At 37.5% G+C, this 21311-nt stretch overlaps 1 protein-coding gene across 1 annotated transcript in view; it reads left to right on the top strand.

Moving 5' to 3' along the window:
* The first annotated feature begins 15832 nt into the window (after positions 1-15832).
* SPATA16 (spermatogenesis associated 16) overlaps positions 15833-21311 on the top strand; it is a 349005-nt gene continuing 343526 nt past the window's right edge. The window contains exon 1 of the mRNA XM_056110646.1: positions 15833-16444. Coding sequence (XP_055966621.1) covers positions 15833-16444 — 612 coding nt within the window. The remainder of the gene's footprint in view (positions 16445-21311) is intronic.

Genomic DNA, 21311 nt, shown 5'->3' with positions numbered 1-21311 from the left:
AATAACTTAACTATATACAAGACAAACACGAGCTCTATTTAAAAACATTTCATAACTGTTGCATTGAGGAAAATGTCAACCTGAAAATCTTCAATCAGATAAGCCCTACTTTTGACTCCTTATTTCAATGACGAGAAAGCTGGAAAGATAAGTTGGTGGCTTCCTAAGTCTCTCTTCATTCCCCCTCCTCCTCTTTCTGGTTACTCTACCCTGTCATTTTCTGTCTCTGTGGTATTTTCAATACAACATTGTGCCATTCATACTCAGGAAAGTCACAAAAAAATCTTATCCAACAGTTTCTAAGTGTCAAAAATTACCCTGGGGAATGGACTGTTGAAGAGGTTGTTAAGGGAAAATGCACTGTAAATTATTATGAAATATTAAAATGACAGTAGGTTATATTATTATACAGGATGTTTGGGGATTTGAAGATTTCTGTTTATAGCCTACCTATCTCAACCTTATTCCCAAAGGCAGATTTTAAAGATTCACAATAATCTTAGATTAAATATTCAAGCTCTGGGGAAAATGAGAGTAACATTATCTTCATGAAGAAAGAGAGAAATTATTCATTAGTTATTCATTAGTTATCTATTGATTTATTATGAGCACCAATTTTTTTTATTAGTGAAACACCATGAGGTACAGTTATAGATTTACAATTTTTTGTGCTTGGGTTTAGATTATATAATGATCAGATACCCATCCCTCCACCAGTGCCCATTTTCCACCACCATGGATAATATCCCCCCCACCCCCATCCCCCCATCCCGCCCTGCCTCTGTGGCAGGGCAATCCCCTGTGTTCTCTCTCTCCTTTTGGGTGTTGTGGTCTTCAAAAGAGGCATTGAGTGGCAAACATGTTCAGTCCATAGTCTACTTTTGACATGCATCTCCCCTCCTGGGAGGATCCTCCAAACACCCTTTATTTGGATGGGCACCAATTTTAAGGTACATATTCTATTTGATTTGGAATATATGGTAACGGTGAAATTATACCAACTATTACTGTTTGTAGTGAGTGTTCTTTAATTTACTGTTTGCTCTCCTTAATGTAAAATCTACAGGGAACAAATGTTTTGAAATTAATCTTTCATGCAAAAATTAGTTGCAGAAAAATCATGTAACAGATACATCTCCAACAATTACTGTGTTCATATTCTATATATGAATAATTAGATTTAAAATATGTTTACAAATTTTACATACACTATGTATTAGAACTTTAACACCACAGTAGTTATGCTTTATAGAGAATTTGTTATGCACAATGTTTTGTTTTCATTCTTTATACACGTTTACTAATCCTTCAACCATCCTAATGAAGAGTAAGTTTGTCTCTAGTGTTAGGGATGAATAAATAAATATTCATAAAAGTTAAGTATTTACTGAAAATTTCCTCAGCAAGAATAAAGATAGGCATGGAGCTCCTATCTCTGTAAGTCCAAAATGTATGTTCTAATGTACTCTCTTCTACATCACTGCAATTCTTGCGTTTGTAATATCTTACTAAGAAAGATCAGTAGCAGTTCTGATCTTGTATATACCCAAGCTTGAAGGCAACAGATTTTGTTTTACTTCATGGATGATGAAGGCCTACCAAAAATTCATTAACAATAAATTAGTTTCTGCTAGTTTGTGGCCTCATTCATGGGTTTTGAGGGGCTATTCCTGGCTCTGTGCTCAGGAGTGATCCCTGACCATTCTCAAGGGACTATATGTGATGTCAGGACTTCAAACTCAGGGTTGTAGCTACTTGCAGCATCATACAAGATAAGTGCCTATCTCCTATGCCATCTCTCTGACCCCTCAATAAGCCAATGTTATAATCTCCTTAAGGTGCATAAGTACACTTTAAAATATTTCTTTAATGGGCTGGGGTGATAGTAAACAGGTTAGGATGTTTGCCTGTATATAGTTAATTCTTGTAGATGGTTAACCTAGCACCACATTAGGCCCCCCAGTCACCTCCAGGAGTGATCCCTAAGTACAGAGCCAGGAATAAACCCTGAGATCTTCTGAGTATGGCCCCAAAATAAACAAAAAAGCGTTCCTTTAAAATTTGCAGTTTAATGCAGTATTGTCTTCTGATCCACTCTTCATCAGCGCCCGATGCCAGCTCAGGTACCAGCTTTTCTAGCAAAGACTCTCCATGAATGAAGCTTTTCCCTGTGTCATCCTGGAGTATCTTTGGGGTCAACGGTTGATCCTGACTGAGAAAAGCTGATTCAGAAAACGTATTTTCAAATGACTTTTAAAATCTATATAATTGGGCTGGAGTTATAGCCTTGCATGCAGCTGACCCGGTTCGATTCCCAGCATCCCATATGATCCCCTGAGCACTGCCAGGAGTAATTCCTGAGTACATGAGCCAGGAGTAACCCCTGTGCATGGCCGGGTGTGACTCAAAAAGGAAGAAGAAAAACATTTATAATCATATTGGCATTATAAATCACAATTAACTACCTTGCATATCATGGTTACTGAAGTAGAGTAAGATGAAAAGAATTCTGAGCAATACAAGATATGGTTCAAAGTAGTCATTTGCCAATATGACCATGAGCAGGTCATTTTACCTGTTTGAGAACCACTTTTATTTGCAAACTAAAGAGATTAGAGCAAGTGAGTTAAGTTGTGTATCTTTACCCTTTTATAATTCAGAACTACCAGTTTGAAAAGTCAATGTATAGCTTAAGGAGATAGCTCAGCAGTCAGGTTTAAATCTCTCTTTCACACACACAAAGACACACACACACACACACACACCAGCATCACCAGATATGACCCTTGAGGTACTCAGCACCACCATAGTGGACTTGGTTATCGATGGCACCAAGTCCCAAGTAGTACTGTATCCTCAGATCCTATCATTGAAATGCTTATTCAGATGGCACAGTATCACCATGAGTTGTCCCAGGATTCCTTAGCACTACTTAAGAGCCCCTAAAAAATAAATACAATGTTGAGATTTGAAACTAAGAACTTCATCAACAAGATTGAAAATCTGACCGAAGTTAGGAAAAAGAAGTGTATTTTTGTTTGTTTGCTTGCTTGCTTGTTTGTTGTTGTGGAATGGGGCATTGGTGGCACCCAAGGCAATGCTCAAGACGTAACTCTGATTCTTTTCTCTGAAATCACTCTTGTTGGTACTCCAGGGACCATAGTAGTGCAGAGAATTGAACCAAGTCAGCTGCATGCAAGTACCTCTAACTCTTATAATTTTTCTCCAGACTTTAAAAAAAAAAAGGTTTTTATATGCATGTGCGGCTTCAGTCTCTTAAGTAAATACAAATTTAGAGCACTTTCTAAAAGAAAATAACTATGTTTGTAATGAAACCAAAGAAGATCAAAACTTTCAGTATGCTCATGAATCTGGCAGGTTGATTCCATTTACGCTTCAACAAAGAGTATAACCAAAGGTCTCTAAAGTACTCTGAAACATTACTTTTCATATTGCTGTTGCAGCAAGTGTGTTATTTTTAAAATCAAATTAAAGATTTAAAAAAACTGTTTAAGACACAGCTACATGTTCACAGAATACATTATAGAAACAGCAAGTTGTTTTATTACAACTTCCTTTGAAAGATCTTATTTTCCCCTCAATGCTTTTGGTTCTAAATGGACTATACTTTATGTCAACAAAGAATTCGCTTCCTCAGAAAGACTGGAATAGAGAATCCAGGATAGGCACATTGTTGATTTGTGGTGACAGCAAACAATAAAAATGTGAGTGAGGGAGGAAAGGTAGAATGGGATGGGAAGAGGAGGAAAGAGTGATAGACGTACAGAAAAGAAGGAAGGTGCCTACTCCAGATGGAACCCTGGTGACCAAGAGCTTCCACAAGCAAGGTCCAGGTATGCGGGTTCCAGGACTGAATCTCCAGGCCGCTTGATGGCAGAGGGCCCCGACTGTCCCTCTCTGGGTCCCCACCTGCCCAGCAGACTGACTGTCAAGCCCTCAATTTGCCTTCAGGCATCATCTAGCATATCAACAGCCCTGGCCCAGAGATACAGCAACAAGTCCGGGAAGACAACACAGTGCCAGAGATCTCTCTGGGCACCATACGGGGCCAACTTCACTGGAGCACCCCAGATGGAGCAGGTGCAGTCTCCCCTCCTACTCCAGATGGAATCCTGGTGACCAAGAGCTTCCACAAGCAAGGTCCAGGTATGGGGGTTCCAAGACTGAACCTCCAGGCCGCATGGTGCCAGAGGACCCAGGCTGTTCTTCCCTGGGTCCCAGCCTGCCCAGCAGACTGGCTGTCACGAGCACAATTTGCCTCTGGGCACCATCTTAGTGCACCAACACTCTGACCCAGAGACTCCCAGTTGAATCCCAAAATGTAGTAGCACTGTACAGAGATGTCTCTGGAACTGAATCATTTACAATCTAGAAATTTACATTTATAATTGCAGCTGTGCGAACTCTCATGTACTCAAAATGAGCAGTGGAAAATAGATTATTTAGCATCTGCCCCTGGCAGGTAGGCTTGAATGGTGGTGGGAAATTTCAAGCAAAATATGAGGTACAAAGTGAGAGTGAGAGAGTATTGGGGAAATTGTCTACCATAGACACAGGGTGAGGACTGGGATGTGGGTGGTGGAACACTGGTGGAGGATGGGTGTTTCATCATTGTATGGCTGAATCTCAAACATGAAAGCTTTATAACCCTATCTCATGGTGATACAATTAAAAAAAAAGTAATGTGGCGTTCATGCCCAATTCAGTAGGCTTAATCAATGGCTGAACAAATAGCAGTAGTTATACATTATTAAAAATAAACAAATGAAGACATTTAAAAAAAAAGAAAAGGAAGGAAGGAGGCCCCCCTCGAGCGGCTCTCTGGCACGGCCATGGCTCCAGAGGCACAAGAACTTAATGCAGAGCCCGGCAGCTTGCGGCTGAAAAGTGAATGGACTATGGGTTAATCCACAGTACCATGCCTCCCCGGGAGGGAAAGAGTGTCACTCCCTTCTGCCTTTTTACCCACTGGCAGCAAGATGGCTACTGCCTCAGAGCTTATTGGAAAGCCATGTATGAGCCGGCGGTGATGGGGCAACTGCAACCTCATGGGAAGGGGGGCATTCCAGGCTTGTTCTACCGAGGTCATGAGTTGCTTCCCCCCCCCCCCCCCCCAAGCGGCTCTCCAGCACGGCCATGGCTCCAGAGGCACAGAAACCAATCTCATAATTATCTGGCTCTTGGAAAAAATCCCCTCAGACTTAATAAGTAAAATATCAGAAGTCCAAACATCATATGGTCCTCATAACCAGCTATAGAAAACAAATTATTTCACTACGCCTTTCAGCAGTTCTGATTGTTGGGTGGAAACTCTAAACAATAATGGCGCTTCTTCTGTCAAGGTGATGAATGTAATCAAAGTAGATAGAGAGTTAAGTAGAAATCATCTGCCTCACAGGTATTGGGAGAGGTGGGAGAGGGGTATATTGGGGTTCTGTGTGGTGAAAAAATAAATACTGGTGAAGGGAAAGGTGTTTGATCATTGTATGACTGAGACTTAAACCTGAAAGCTTTGTAACTCTTCCCCCAGTGATTCAATATATAAATATAAAAAATTATATTGGAGAACTGGAGAAAAGTATCAATGCTGAACTTTTCGTTGAATGTTCCCAAAAGATAACTTACTCATAATTTGATGCTCTCAGAAATCTAAAAATGAATTTGGGTGTGTCTCAAAAAAAAAAGAAGGAAGGAGTACTGCTATAGGCCCAGAGACACTTTTTTTTATAATACATGAGTATATGTTGAGATGACTTAACTAAACTCTCTAGCTTTCTGTAATGTTCACCAAGGAGGAAAATGAAAACTCTTCATTAAATATGAAAATATTAACATGATAAAATGCAAAAGAATTTAATATAAGCTGCAATTTAATATAATAGGAAAAATATTTTTATCACATCATCTATCTGTCAACAAATATTATATATGCTCTCAAGCCAGCCTGATTATATAACATTGATCTGGGCTCGTGCTATATTCTCTCATAGCACTTATATCTTAGTAGATGGATTTACACATGAATAAGCTATATGGGCTGGAGCGTAGGGCGTTTACCTTGCACACAGCCCATGCGGCCGACCTGAGTTCAATTCCTCCTCCCTTCTTGGAGAGCCCAGCAAGCTATAAAGAGTATCTCGCCCTCACGGCAAAGCCTGGCAAGCTACTCGTGACGTATTCGATATGCCAAACACAGTAACAACAAGTCTCAAAATGGAGATGTTACTGGGCCCTCTCGAGCAAATCGATGAACAACGGGAGGACAGTGCTAAGTTATATGTAAATAGACTTTGGTAAGTGGTATGGGGATGCTAAAAATTGATAGAAAGCTGAGGTGGTTAGTTTAGTTCATCAGAAAATGTTTCTTTGAGGGGCCAAAGATAAAGTACAGCAAGTAGAGCATTTGCATTGCACTCAGCTGACCCTGGTTTGATACCCAGGAACCTTTCCTCGAGCCCTACCAGAACTGATCCCAGAATGAAGAGGCAGGAGTAAGCCATGAGCACTTCAGGGTGTAGCTCAAAACACCTGAAAGAAAATAGGAAAAGGGAGAATGCTTCTTTGGCAACAGTTATTTAAGTTATGATCTGAATAACATGGAAAAACCTGCAGTAGAGATAAAATTCCAGCCCAGTTTTCTGAGGTGGGAAGGAACTTGTTAAATGAGCAGAACAAATGAAAATCAAGGACTGGAACAGAAAGGCAGCAAAGACGTGAGGTATTTTAGATGGAGCAGCTCATAAGAGAGATGAATTCTGTACTGGATATAGCTTTTGAAAGGTGAACACAAGGAAACCTTTGGTCTGGGCTGATTTTCATTATGATTTGGACTGTCATGTAAGAAGAAGCAATTAAAATAATCTGTGCAGGTGCTGACAGGACCTGGAAGCAGATGTCTTTGTAGATACAGAAGGAGGCAGCATTTGAGAGTCAATAGGACCTGATGACAGACTGGCAAATGGACTCAGTAAAGAGAATCACTAATTCTGTCCTGATCAGCTGGGTCAATGTGGGTGGCACATATTACTTGGGTTGAGATACAGTGTGAAGGGAGTATGGGAATTAAGACATCTGTTTTGGACTTCCATCTTGGAGAGCCTGGCAAGCTACTGAGAGTATCCCGCCCACATGGCAGAGCCTGGCAAGCTCCCCGCGGCGTATTCGATATGCCAAAAACAGTAACAACAAGTCTCACAACAGAGACATTACTGGAGTCTGCTTGACCAAATCAATGAACGGCATGCTACAGTGCTATTTTGGACTTACTTAGTTACTTCAATTGGGGAGGGACTTTTAAGATGCACATTAGCAATTTGGAATACAATTTTGTAGTGCAGGTCCTATGAAGGAATAGAATTTTAACACTGGGAATAAAAACATGTGAAAATACTTATGAAAGATACTTTGTTTTGATCTCAGTCTTATTATTAGTAATGTTAATGTTAGTAATGGTGGCTCTTAGTAAGTGGGGACACCTAGCTAGGACCAGGAAAATTCCCTATAGACATTTCCCCTTTAAATCTATAGTATAACAAGACCTGCCCTTCAGCACACAACTGCAAGACATTGTTCAGCAATATCACCAGAAATCTTTGAGAAAAGTAGAAATTTACAAGGCCTAAAAATTGCACAGGACATTTTAGCCACAGTGAAGTCAGCGTAGGTAGAGAAAAAAGAGTCACAGGAGAATGGATTTTGCTTTTGTTGGAATTGAAGTTTTGGGAGAAGCTGGGATTTTATGGGTTTGCTATTCAGTGTTGCATTTAAATCATAAGAGCAAGAATTTCAAGCAAAAGTAGAGAGACCAAGGGGAGAAGAACTGATACAAGTCTGCCCCAACTGAACAGTTATCAAAATCAAATCAACCAGGACCTGAAAAATAAAGAAGTTTCAGTGTGTCTGTGTGTGTGTGTTTGTGTTTGGGGGTGGGGTGGGGACTTGAGTCATCTAGATCGTGACTGGCAATGTTCATGAGTTCACCCTCTCTGAAGTAGATGCTTGCATAATATGCGCATCTGAGCAGGGACAGTTGTCCTGTTCTTGTTTAATTCCTGTCCATCCCCCGCCCAATCCCCACAAATCAAACAAATAAACAAAAAGCCAAAATAAGATAAGGCTGAGTTTTCACTCCGAAACCTTTTTGGATTTGCTTATACCTTGGAGTGTACCTTGGTGGAACATCCCAAGAGAGAATTTATCCATCATTCTTTTGCCCATCAACCTAAAACCTTCCAAAGGTATGTCCCTCTGTTAACTTTTTCTTCTAAAAACCACTCCTATGTGGGATATAAAGAAACTTCATAAGGACTGGAGCGATAGCACAGTGAGTAGGGCATTTGCTTTGAATGCGGCCAACCCAGGTTCGATTCCCAGCATCCCATGTGGTCCTCTGAGCACCGCCAGGGGTAATTCCTGAGTGCAAGAGCCAGGAGTAAGTAACCCCTGTGCATCGCCAGGTGTGACCCAAAAAGCAAAAAAAAAAAAAAAAAAAAAAGGCAATAGAAATGAAGAGAAAGAGATCTGGTAGGAAGTGGGAAGCTTGGCACTGAGGCAAGTGTGAGGGGGATAATTTAGGGAAGAAACATGACAGTGGGGAGGGGATAAGTGCCTGACACAGTGGCAGACATGGAGAAGGGCGTGGAAGGGAAACTGGGTACACTGATGGAGGGTTACAGACACTGCTGAAGAGATTGGTGATGGAATATTTTATGTCTGGCATTCTGTCATAAATCTTTGTAACTTTGTCATTCACAGTGATTCAGTAATTTTTTTAATTGGAAAAAAAGAAAAAACACTTCTTGTGGCCCTGCAGACAAGATGGCTACTTTGAGGACATGAGTATATCAGGTTCTGGCCTACTGGCTTGTTGCTGATAAAGTTCATTTTCAACCTGTCACCATATCTGGGTTAATCAGTCCCTCCAGGCTCATGAGAATTGGACCTATATAATTACAATTTTAAAAGTAGTAATTATTCCACAAATGCATAATATGAGACTAACACCCAAACACAGTAGAAACAAGGGCCAGGAAGATTGCTTCATGGTTAGAAGGCTGTCTCATGAGCAGCGGACATAGAGAAGGGATCGCTAAGTCAATATCATTGGACGGATTGCTCGGATGGGAGATGTGTGCTGAAAGTAGATAAAGGATCAAGCATGATGGCCTCTCAGTATCTGTGTCACAAGTCTTAATGCCCAAAAGTAGAGAGAGTAAAAAGGAAACTGTCTGCCATAGAAGCCGGGGGTGCAGTGTGGTACACTGGTGGAGGAATGGGTGTTGGATCATCTGAAACTCAATCATGAAAGCTTTGTAACTATATCTTATGATTATTCATTTAAAACATTAAAAAATAAATAAAGTAGTAATTTTATGGCAGGCACTTTCCTGTTTACTTTCTCTCTCTCTCTCTCTCTCTCTCTCTCTCTCTCTCTCTCTCTCTCTCTCTCTCTCTCTCTTTCTCTCTTTGCTTTTGGTCATTATGGTTTGCAATACAGGTACTGATAGGTCATCATGTTTGGTCCTTTGTCTACTTTCAGCAGACATCTCCCTCCCAAGCTATCCCTCCAGCCGTCACTCACTTAGTGGTTCCTTTTCTTTCACAACTGCCTTATCCCACAACACATGAGGCAGGCAACCAACCATAGAACAATACTCTTAGCCCTTGTTTCTACTGTCCTTGGGTGTTAATCTCATACTATGTTATTTTATATTCCACAAATGAGTGCAGCCATTCTATGTCTGTCCCTCTCTTTCTGACTCATTTCACTTAGCATAATCCTCTCTATGTTCACTTATAGGCAAATTTCATGACTTCATCATTTCTAACAGCTGCATAGTATTGCACTGTGTAGATGTACCAAGTCTCTTTAACCATTTGTCTGTTCTCAGGCACTAGGATTGTTTACAGATTCTGGCTACTGTGAACTTCACTTGCTGCAATGAACATACAGGTGCAGATCTCATTTCTATTGTGCATTTTTGCACCCCTGGGATATATTACCAGAAGTGGTATTGCTGGCTTATATGGAAGCTCAATATCTAATTTTTTGAGGAAGACCCATATTGTTTTCCAAAATAGCTGGGCCAGTCAGCATCCCCACCAGAGTCCCTTTCTCCCCACATCTGCCTCAGTACTGATTGTTTTCTCTTCAAATTAATTTAATGTCTTAGTTTACTTATTAGTAAAATGAGGATAATATGAAAAATCATTGTCTTGAATAACACAAAAAATCCAGTAAAATAACGATGTAAACTGGGAGTGCCTGTTTCTTAGCAAGTATTTTGACCCAAATTCTCTCTTGCTCCTAATTATAGTATTTTCTGGAGGTGAGGATAATGAGAAGAAAAATTGCCTACATAGATATAGCTTTTATTCTACCATTTCTTCTTCAATATCATGTTCCTTCAAGAAGCACATTTATTATTACTACATAAATACTTACCTGAGCCACATACTCATATGAATAATCCATGTGCTCTGAGGATCTAATATATATTTTGCATCAGAAAGATGTACATATTAGTATAGGAAAAAGGATTGTGATTTATTTCTACCTCTAGAAGTGCACAGTAATAAAATGTCTTTCTAGTATAAAGTTATTTATCTACAAATCTTCCCTCTTTTTCTCCACCCTTCAATCCATCTATGAGTTCTACAATGTCAAAGCTCTGTCTTGACCTTCTGTAGTTTTCTTACTGTTATATTACCATGCTCATTGTAGATATTCAAATAATTATTGGTTGAAGAAACATTTTATAATGTATTATTTGAAGATCAAGGTGTCTGAGTGGACTAACAAGCAATATGTTTTCCCTCATAATGTCTCTCTGGTTACACTTAACAGCAAGTTAAAATTAGATCCCTTTCTGATTTTTTTTAAGAAAGAAAAAAAACCATAGCAACTGTGATATTGAATGTTTCAGAGAGCACATTTTAAGCACATTTTTTAGGATTCTCTTTTTCTGAATCACCCATATCTGAGCGGCCTTTTTCAAATAAAATTCTAATACCCAATTTGTGATACTAATACCCATGCAAATCTGTGATTGTGTCTATAAGGCAATAAAAACATCCACACAGAACAGAATGATTGATGAAAAAAATTAACATGTTGAAAATTTACTGAATAAATTTTAAAGGTTCCCTCTTAGAAATTATTGAACATTAACCTCTGTTTCTTGCATCTGTATATATATTGTAAAACCTTGGAAGCATTATAATGTTTCATGCCAGTATTTGCAAGAGCTATTTTCCAAAGCATGTCTCAATAAGGAAATAAATTTTATACTGCTGTCTTCTAAATTAAACAATGAACTTTTTACAGAATCTATCAGTGTATACTTCTTTGACATACATAATTATTGTGCAATAGTTTTCTCAAAATTATTTTTATTGAAGAAATGATTAAAATGTAACTCAGAGCCTCGGGAACACTGACTAATGTCATGTTAATCAACTTGACTACTTAAAAAAAGGTTGATAGTTTAAATCTAGTTGGTACATGATTCACTTGAACTATCAAAGAAGAAAATGTACTTTACCCAGACCAAATTTAAAGCAAAAACAAACAAAAACCAGGAAAATACCTCAGAAACAACCTTTACAAAATTATAGCTTTACCTTTTAAAAATATCTGCAATTTCTCTTTCTTAATGTGTGTAAAATGAACCTTTGATTCTCAGAATCCATATTGATCAGCATGTATTGAATGACAACTCTATGCTAAACACTGAAATAGTGTCAGGATAAGTTCAGCATGGATTTTTTCTTTAAGCGATCTGATTGTAATAAGTACATGATGACATGGTTGATAAGAAGTAATATAAATATTGACATTCTGAGGAGAGGTAGGTAACTTCTGACTAGGTTTATAGGAGTTGGAAATAGAAAGATGGAGAAAACTTCACAGATGTGCTGAAAATGAGCATCTGTAGAATGTAACAAGAAGTTAGTTTTTTTTTCCCCTCAGAGTAGTTTACAATTGTTTAAAAGTAAGTCTGATACCTTGCGTTTCCTTCATCTGTTGTTCCATATAGCACAGATAAGTGAGACATCAATTTTGCCTTCATTCTTCTGACTCATTTCACTTAACACAATACCCTCCAATTCCAGCAAATAGCATGAGTTCATCGTTCCATGTAGCTGTATAGTATTCCATTATGTATATACACCATACTTTTATTACCCATTCATCATCACTTGTTGGCCATCTAGGTTAATTACATATCCTAGCTATTATGCTGAGTGCTAAAATGGATAGTAGTGTGTATGCATTTTTAAATGAATGTTTTTGGGCCCTAGGGTTAAATACCTATAAGTGGAATTGCTTGAGTTGTATGACACCTCTGTTCTTACTTTACTCCAATCTGTTTTCTATAGGGGTTAAATCAGGTAACATTCCCACTCACCAGCAGTGGGTGAGAGTTCCTTTTTCACCACATCCCTGATAGCATAGATTGTTCCCATTTTAAAAAATGTGTACTCCTCTCATTGCCGTGAGATTATATCTTATTGTTGTCCTGACTTGTATTTCCCTGATAATAAGGGATACCCAGATTACCCTTGATCCTAGATCATAGATATAAGGACAGGGAAAGGAGAGTATGGAGCAAGGGAGTAAGGAGTATGAAGTTTAGGGCCTCAAAAATATCAGTAGTGTAATGGTGTTGTGTATGTATATAGCTAAGCCACAGAGAAACAATACTGCAAGCATGAAATCCAAATTACAACAACTGAATTAAATATATGTACCTGTCAAGAAGGCAGATTGGGGGTGGGGAGTAAGCCTGGGAATTCAGGGCCAAGGGAATTCAGCAGTGCTGGTGGGATTGTACACCTGAAAGTTAACTATGAATAACTATGCAAATCATCGTACCATAATATTTAAAAGAATTTTTATATAAAAACATGTAAAACTGCGTACAAAAATGTCTGAAAACAACACACCCTGAACAAAGTGATAAAAGATTTATCATGCGAATTCCAGGTTGGAATTTTGTTATTGTAAAACAGAAAAGCTTCTTAGCTTTCTGTAGACGCGGAAAGTTTTGTAAGAATGGTTCAAGAAATATTACAGTGGAAGAGACAGAGTTGACCTCGGTTCAATCTCTGACACCCCATTTAGTCCCTTAAGTCCCACTCTAGAGTTATCCTTAAGCACTGAACCATGAGTTAGCCCCGACCACTGCCAAGTGTGACCCCAAAGCAAACAAAACTGAATACAGCTACATGAAGAACGGAGAACAGGGTCTACTGCTGAAGCTGAGGGCACCTGACTTGTGGCTGACTCTTCACATTTAGGCTTCTATTAGACATTGGGGCATTAGATAGAGTTGGGGCATTGGATAAATTTGGAACAGTTCATCTTCAGACACTGGAAAACAGAACATTTGCTTACATATTTATTCATAATGTTTTGTATGTACTTTTTCCTCTCTGTTGATGTATATAAAAGTACTAAGAGCTTTCTACAGAGTGGTTTAAGCATTAATACAGAAGAACTACTGCACTCGGCTGTAGTGATAGCACAGTGGGTAGGGTGTTTGCCTTGCACACGGCCGACCTGGGTTCAATTCCTCCATCCCTCTCAGAGAACCCGGCAAGCTACCGAGAGTATCCCGGCTGCAAGGCACAGTCTGGCAAGCTCCTCATGGCATTTTTGATATGCCAAAAACAACAAGTCTCACGACTAGTGCCCGCTCGAGCAAATCGATGAACAACGGGAGGACAGTGCTACAGACAGTGCTACTCAGAAATCCATTTCTTACAAATGATAAAAACCTTCCTTAAAACAAACAAAAGATATTATGTGGGGAATGACAGAAGGAAGATTAAAGTGAAGATGTTTTAAGGAGAAATAAGCAGAGGGAAGAAGAAAGGAATTGATAGGGGACATAGAGAGAATGAGAGAAAGTGAATAATCACCTATTAGTCCAAACCATAAGTGACAAAAAGGAAAAATAAGATTAAGTAATGCCCAAGACAGTTTTCTTTTCATGACTGTAACTAACCACATTAAGTTTCCAAAAGATACATTGGATACTAACACTTATTCCAAAAGAGTCATGGTGTAAAAAGGGGACCTTGCCCAAAATAGTGATGTCTTGATGGGGGTCAGAGACTTGGGAAGTATTACTCTAATATTAAGCTTTTTCAAGTTATAATTCAAGCAGTTGCCAATGGATTTTCTTTTCTTATGTGGCCATTATAGTAGATTTTTTTCATATGCCCAAAATTTACCTGTTTTTTTTCTAATGAAACAAATATATAAAGGTAGAGAGGAAGAAAGTAGCTCAAAGTCTAAAACGATATGTAAAGTTTTGTTTCTTCGTTTAGTTTCCTTGATTCCTTACTGAATATTTTCAAGATTTTCCACAAGTAAACTGTTGTCTTTCAAACAATGAATGGAATCATCAACATTAACAAAATCATAGTTCTTGAGAAACTATCTGACTTTATCTTGAGTCAGAAACGTCTCTTCTGACAAGAATGTTAGCTTTTATCTTATTGACCTTATCTTTGTATTCATCTCTTTCTTGCATTTACTCTTCTGTTTGGAGTTTGATGAAAGTTGGCGATCATCTATCTTAAAGAAGCATATGCCAGGGCTGGAGTGATAGCACAGCGGGTAGGGCGTTTGCCTTGCATGCGGCCGACACGGGTTTGATTCCCAGCATCCCATATGGTCCCCCAGGCACCGCCAAGGGTAATTCCTGAGTGCATGAACCAGGAGTAACCCCTGTGCATTGCCAGGTGTGACCCAAAAATAAAAAAAAAAAATTAAAAAAGAAGCATATGCCATTTAACAAGAATCCTAGGAAAGAGGGAGTAGAAGTTCTAGGGAGATAGCAATCTAGATTCTGCTAATGACCAATATCATAAATTTTATGAGAAGTTTAATTTTTTATCAGTTTCTATCTTTGAAAAATATTTTTTATGTCTTGTTTACCCATTCAGCTTTTCCCAGAACACACTACAATATTGAATATATATTTAAAATAGAACCAGTCATGGCACTTATTAGGTTCCAGGGAATTTTATGTTTTGAAATTAGTCTAGAAGAATAGACGGTAGGTGGATATCAAGATTTAGAAATTATATATTTGGGACCTAAGTGATTTAGGAAAATGCCTCATCTTTATATAATGTACTTACCACTACAAAAATATTGCTAAGAAGATGAATATGTAGTTCTTCATCACTATGAGGTTAAAGGTTGTATTTTTTAACTTTTAAGTCAGTTCTGAAAAATAACTATCTTTAAAACTGTTTTAACTTGAGGTTTTCATTTCTAATAGAAGAAACAGTCTGAGGAAACATTGTGTCTATAATATTCCTGGAACTGGATGGTTTTCAGAGAAAGCAGCTGTGATTTCTTTAGACTCCCAAGTCTATTATGCGAGTTGGAAGTATATTTTATAATGAGATCTAGACCACCTGCCTTTGTAAGGAAATTAATATTGAAATGGATTTTTTGTGTGTGTTCTTTGTCCTCAGTGGTAATGTATAAGGTTTTCTTATTCAGTGAGTTTGGAGACCCCATAAAAATGTTCAGTGTTGTTCAGCTATAGATAACTGCTTTAACATTTTCTAAATGTTTTATTTCTCAAAAAAAAAACTTGGTAGGCTTTGATTAAAACATATACTTCCTTAGTAAAAAAACAATGAGTAGATAATATTTATAGTTTTTCTAAATTTTAAAATAAATAAAATTGTCTCACATGAATTTGATGAAAGTCCAAACTAGTCTGATGTTAAATTTTTTAACTGATTTTTCTTCTCACCTCTATAGGAATTCAGTGGATAATCAATGGATTCAGGAAGCAATAGGAGTCTGGACAATTCAGCAAGTAGGGTTTGCCCTGATCAGTTTGTTCCAAAGATAAACACAAGCAAGAAAATGTCCACCTTTGCAAACACACCCAGCATCCTGGAAATGTCACAAGAGATTAAGAAAATCTGTGGAGATAAACATGTTGGAATCACAGTTGAAAGACTAAAAATGGCAAAGTGCATCAAAGAAAAACAAAGCAATGATTCTGAGAAAGTGGCCTTTAAACGGAAGGCCGAAGGTGACGAAAAGCTACCTGGAAAGAAAGAAGCCAAGATAATAGAACTTGACAGCCAGTTGATCACCATGCCACTGCCTCACATTCCCTTAAAGAACATCATGGACGTGGAGGGGAAGTTGGTCTATGTGGATGAGGAGGATGTGAGCTATGAGTTTGTAGACACCTTCATTTCCACAGGGGTTCTGCCAGCATGCCGAGCTGCTGAAATAGGAGACCCTTTGCATGCACCTAATTTCAACTCTCTGCCTCAGATCGACAAGTGGCTTCAAGTGGCCTTAAAAGATGCCAGCTCTTGCTACAGACAAAAGAAATACGCTGTGGCAGCAGGACAGTTCAGAACAGCACTCGAGGTATGTAATTAAAGAAAAATAGATTGGTGCCCAGGAAGCTATGAAATGGAAAGTTGTGATTACACTGCACAGCTCCGATCACGCTGTAATGAACTGTGATCATGGTGAAAATACCGAATGATATCAGGAGTATGTAGGACCCAGTTTGTAAAACAAATGAAATGTTCACAAATTAAGGTGTCTGTGTATGCTTGGTATTTAGAAATCATCACCAAATCATAAATGATAACATATATAAAAATGCAGTTAGTGTATTACAATTTAGATGTGCACCTATAAAAGTTGTAATATTTTAGATCACGGGTATTAGGTAGAATACAGATTCTCCATAAATAGTCCATAAGCATAAAAATTCCCATCCTTTTGTTGTTCCATCTTTATAATTGTAATCATCTTCATATTATAGCATATACTGATAATTTATTGATGCTGTTTACTAAAAACAATATGACAACCTTTAACTGTATCATCAATTTTCTCTTTTTTCCCATCCTAAAGATATATGAGAATTATAATTTTCTCTACACAAAATTGGTCAATATCTTGAAGTAAAAATACTATGAGCTAATATGAATTTGATATTATTAAAACACAAAGTAATGGGGAAATAACCTCTCCATCTCATGACTAATTGAACCAAGAAGCACCAATGTATGCATTTAGAATCCCATTGACCTAGAAATGTTGGTGACTGCATATTCGTTACAAAAAATTTTCCTTGAGTTCTATATATATGCAGAGTTACTGATAGAGATTTTTAAAAAGTGTTTTACGATAGTGTTTCCTTCCTAATAATGGTGAAGGGGACAAGCCAATAAAGGGCTAGGTGGAGATAGCATAAAAGATATATCGATTCATTCTGGAAGCATGTGCAGAAGTCAAGTGGTGGAAATTTTAAAAGTAAAGAAGTATTTTAATTATTACTTAAGTTAAGATAAACTAAGTAAGCCAGAAGAAGACAAACACAGGATGGTCTCACTTATCTGTGGAATATAGAATTCTGCATGAGGAAATGTATTGTGGTTAAAGGGGAATGCCTAGACCATCCTTGAGCCCAGCGTTTAAAGAAAAGACGGACAGGAAGAAAAGAAATCCAGGAGGGTTGGGGAGGTGGGGGAGGGCGCAAGGCAGGAATAAGAGATCAAGAAATAATGGGCTAATAAGCATCAGGGATTCAGTTAGACCAGTGATCTGAGGGAGGGGCATAGCCATACATCCAAAATCCAGATTTAACAGTATGGAAAAACATGAGATCTAAGTGGCAACCACTGGAACTTTGTAATGTGCCTGTCAGGCAGGGGTTGAGTAAAGATTGGGGTGGGAAGGGCATTTGGGAACACGGGTGGAGGGAAGGTGACACTGGTGGAGGAATTGGTGTTTAATTAATGTATGCCTAAAACTCAGCTATCAGTCACTTTGTAAAGTATAGCTTTCAGTAAAAAATAATAAATATTTCATTGAATTTTAAGTACAAATACAGACAATGATGCACCTAAATATTTTTAATAGGGCAAAAACGCACATTAATGACAAATTGCATCTTATTTATTTATTTTCTTATCATTCTATCTATCATTTCTTAAAGTTTTGTTGGAATAAGCAACATAAAAAAATTTTTATGTGCCTAAGGGGGCAAGCTGGGATTGGTGAAGGGAAAGTCACACTGGTGGTGTTGGAACACTAAATGCTTGAAACTACTGTATAATGAACAACTTTGCAAGTCACAGTGTGTTTTTTTAAATTTATTTATTGAATCACCATGAGAACAGTTACAAAGCTTTCGTTTTTCAGTCTCAGTTGTACAATGATCCAACACCCGTACCTTCACCAGCCACAGCGTTTTTAATAAAAATTTATTAAAAATAAATTCTTAGTGAGAAAAAAGAAGCCCAAAGAGATGATATAATTCGCATATAGATGAATTTATATATATATTTATTCTCATTAAAAGTCTTTTAAACAAAGAAGGAAATAGTGTTGCTCTATGTGAATTTCTAATCTGGGTAAAAGTACCCCCAAACTCACCAACAAGCTATTATTTAACCCTCTTCTGTCCTTGAACTAAATAAGGACGCCATCAAAATATATCGGAAAAAAAAGTGGCAATTCTGCTAGGGCCATGTTCAGTGAAAATATTACCTCGGGAAGAGGAGATTTGAATATTATAGTCATATAACTGAAGAAAAATAATCATCTTTGAAAAAGAAGGATAATATATACTTTATATAACATATAAACTATATGACAATGATATAAACTTCCATGTATAGAAATTGATTTAACCTTCAAATTAAGTCAAGATAAAAACAAAGATATATGCATTGACTGGAATACATTCGGTTTTCCATAAAAATCTGGTATTCAGAATTATAAAATTTGGATCAGGAATTAACAATCTTAAGACAAATTGTCCTGGAAAATGCTTCTGAAAGTTTTATTTCTGTCTGTATCTCTGACTCTCTCTTTCTTTCGTGTGTGTGTGTGTGTGTGTACGTGCGCACAAGCGCACGCATGTGTGTGTGTGTGCATTCTGCCACCCCACTCCAGGGTATTTAGGAAAGCTTTGGATGCTGACACTAATTACTGGTAATTAACAAAGGTAATTATTTTGAGACCAAAACTTAGCTTAGACATCTGGCCTAGCTTTTGTCTAATTATCTTGGGAGTTAAACTTTGAAATCTTACCTAGAATATCTCTTAATAAAGCAAAGCTACTGGGAATAGAAAAGATTTCTAACCTCTTTAACCGTTTATTCTCCTGAACTTAACTTTTAAGTTTAACTTCAGCAGTATCTAGTATTTTTACCAGTTCTTCTTCAGTGCATCTCTTCCTTTTCCTTAGGTCCTAAAAGAATTAAGAGTAAGACAGAAACAAATTATAGGAACAAATTATTATGATGGATCACATTAGAAAAACAGATGTATCAGAATATTTGAGTGTAACTTCATTAAGTTTAGCTGAAAGTGACAGGAAACCGAAAATAATAGTGTATAAAGTAAAAGATATTTTTCTTCACACAAGTGTGGGTAGTCATATGTTACTTGATTTGAATAACAGGGTGTCACATTCTACTTTATTTCAAAGTGTGACTTTGACTTTATGATCCAAAATGGCAGCTTTTGTTGGGTGTGATCACATCCAGATTCTAGCCAAGAAGAAGGGAAGAAAGATGAAAGAAGCACTTTTGTCTCTAGAAGTAAAAATAGAAGTTCAACAATGTTTCCCACTGACCCAAATTCGGTCTTGTATCCATGATCCGATTACTGCAAAGTATAACTGACTTTTCTATAGAGTTTTTTACTCTGAATGTCCTGTTAGATATATAGAATGTTTGCCAAGAGGTAATACAAAGGCAACAGTAGAAGAGTAGTAATGGTTAAGAGTAACACAAAAAAATCAGGGAAAAGAAAAGTGAATTGAAGACTTGGGAGAGTTTTAGATTTGCAAATATTTGCTGTATAATAAATTTATTAGATTTTTTCTGATCATATATTTTCCTGCTCTCTGTGGGCTGGGACCCGTGGTGATGGATGACGGGCACTGGTGGAGGGATGGGCACTTGATCATTGTATAACTGAAACCCAAGCACAAAATTTGTAAGCCTATAACTGTACCTCATGGTGTTTCACTAATAAAAAAAGAAAAAAAAACAAAAAAAAATAATGTATTAATTCTTTTTGTTTTCCTGACATTGTCACTAAATATTTATGCAATATTTATAATGATTAAAATAAAATGGAATGCAACATTCAGAGGACAAAATTTTGGCTACCAAAAATTAATCCATTTTTCATAACATAGGAAGCATTTAAAGTGTTTTTGATTAGATAATTTATTTTTATTTATTTTTCCTTTAAGATGCTAAAATAGACCTATGCATACCCTTCAAGATTCACAACTTTAAGAAATTCTTCTGAACCAACCAAAACAAACAAACAAACAAAAAAGAAACAGCACAAGGTATTCTTCACAACCAGAATTTTCAGTTTTTCTTATTTCAATGCATAGGATCAATGCACAGGAACTCTTTTAGGAACTCCTTGAGTTGCTTTTGTTTTTGTTTTGTTTGGGGGCCACATCCAATGATGCTCAAGGCTTACTCCTGGCTCTTCACTCTGGGATCACTCCTGGAAGACCCAGGAAGCCATTTGGAGTGCCAGGGATCGAATCCTACTCTCCGGCCCCAAGTTGATCAGTTTTAAAAATATTTTCCATGAAGTTCATCATAATAATTCATATTTAGGTGCTTTTTACTGTGTTCTAGGTTTTCAATTTTAAATATTAACATATTTAAAATCTTTATTCCATGCCAGTCTCAGGAAAACCCTATAACATAGGTCTACTATTATTCTTTTTGGTACTAGACAGAAAACTAAGAAATAGACAGGTCTTGTCACTTAGTCCATGATTGCAAGTTTGATATGGTAAACTCCTCAGCCTAATCAAAGATTCTGTTTTTTCTGGGCTCATTGGTTGAACCACTATGGTTTTTTTTTTTTTTTGCCACCTAGTGTGATTAGTTTGCAGATATAAAATTGTGGATTGTGGCTGGCCCACAAAACCAGGATCTGTGTTTGTTTTTTTTTGTTTGTTTGTTTGTTTGTTTGGTTTGTTTGGGTTTTGATTCTGGAGTGTGCTCAGGGCTTACTCCTGACTCTACACTCAGAGTTCACTCCTGGTGGAATCAGGGGACTATATGATTTGCCAGGATTGAATCTGGGTTGGATACTTGCAGGAAAGTTTCACTAATACCCCACTGTACTATCTCTTTAGTGCCACTATCTGCATTTTAACATCTTAAATGGGCCTCCTACGTATAGCAATTTGAGTCACCTATTCTTTGTGCTATACCTACCTAAAACAGAT

This window comes from Sorex fumeus, unplaced genomic scaffold, assembly GCF_029834395.1.
Source record: "Sorex fumeus unplaced genomic scaffold, SorFum_2.1 ptg000010l, whole genome shotgun sequence".
In the NCBI taxonomy this organism is placed as follows: domain Eukaryota; kingdom Metazoa; phylum Chordata; class Mammalia; order Eulipotyphla; family Soricidae; genus Sorex; species Sorex fumeus.
This window is presented reverse-complemented; position numbering and strand designations above follow the sequence as displayed.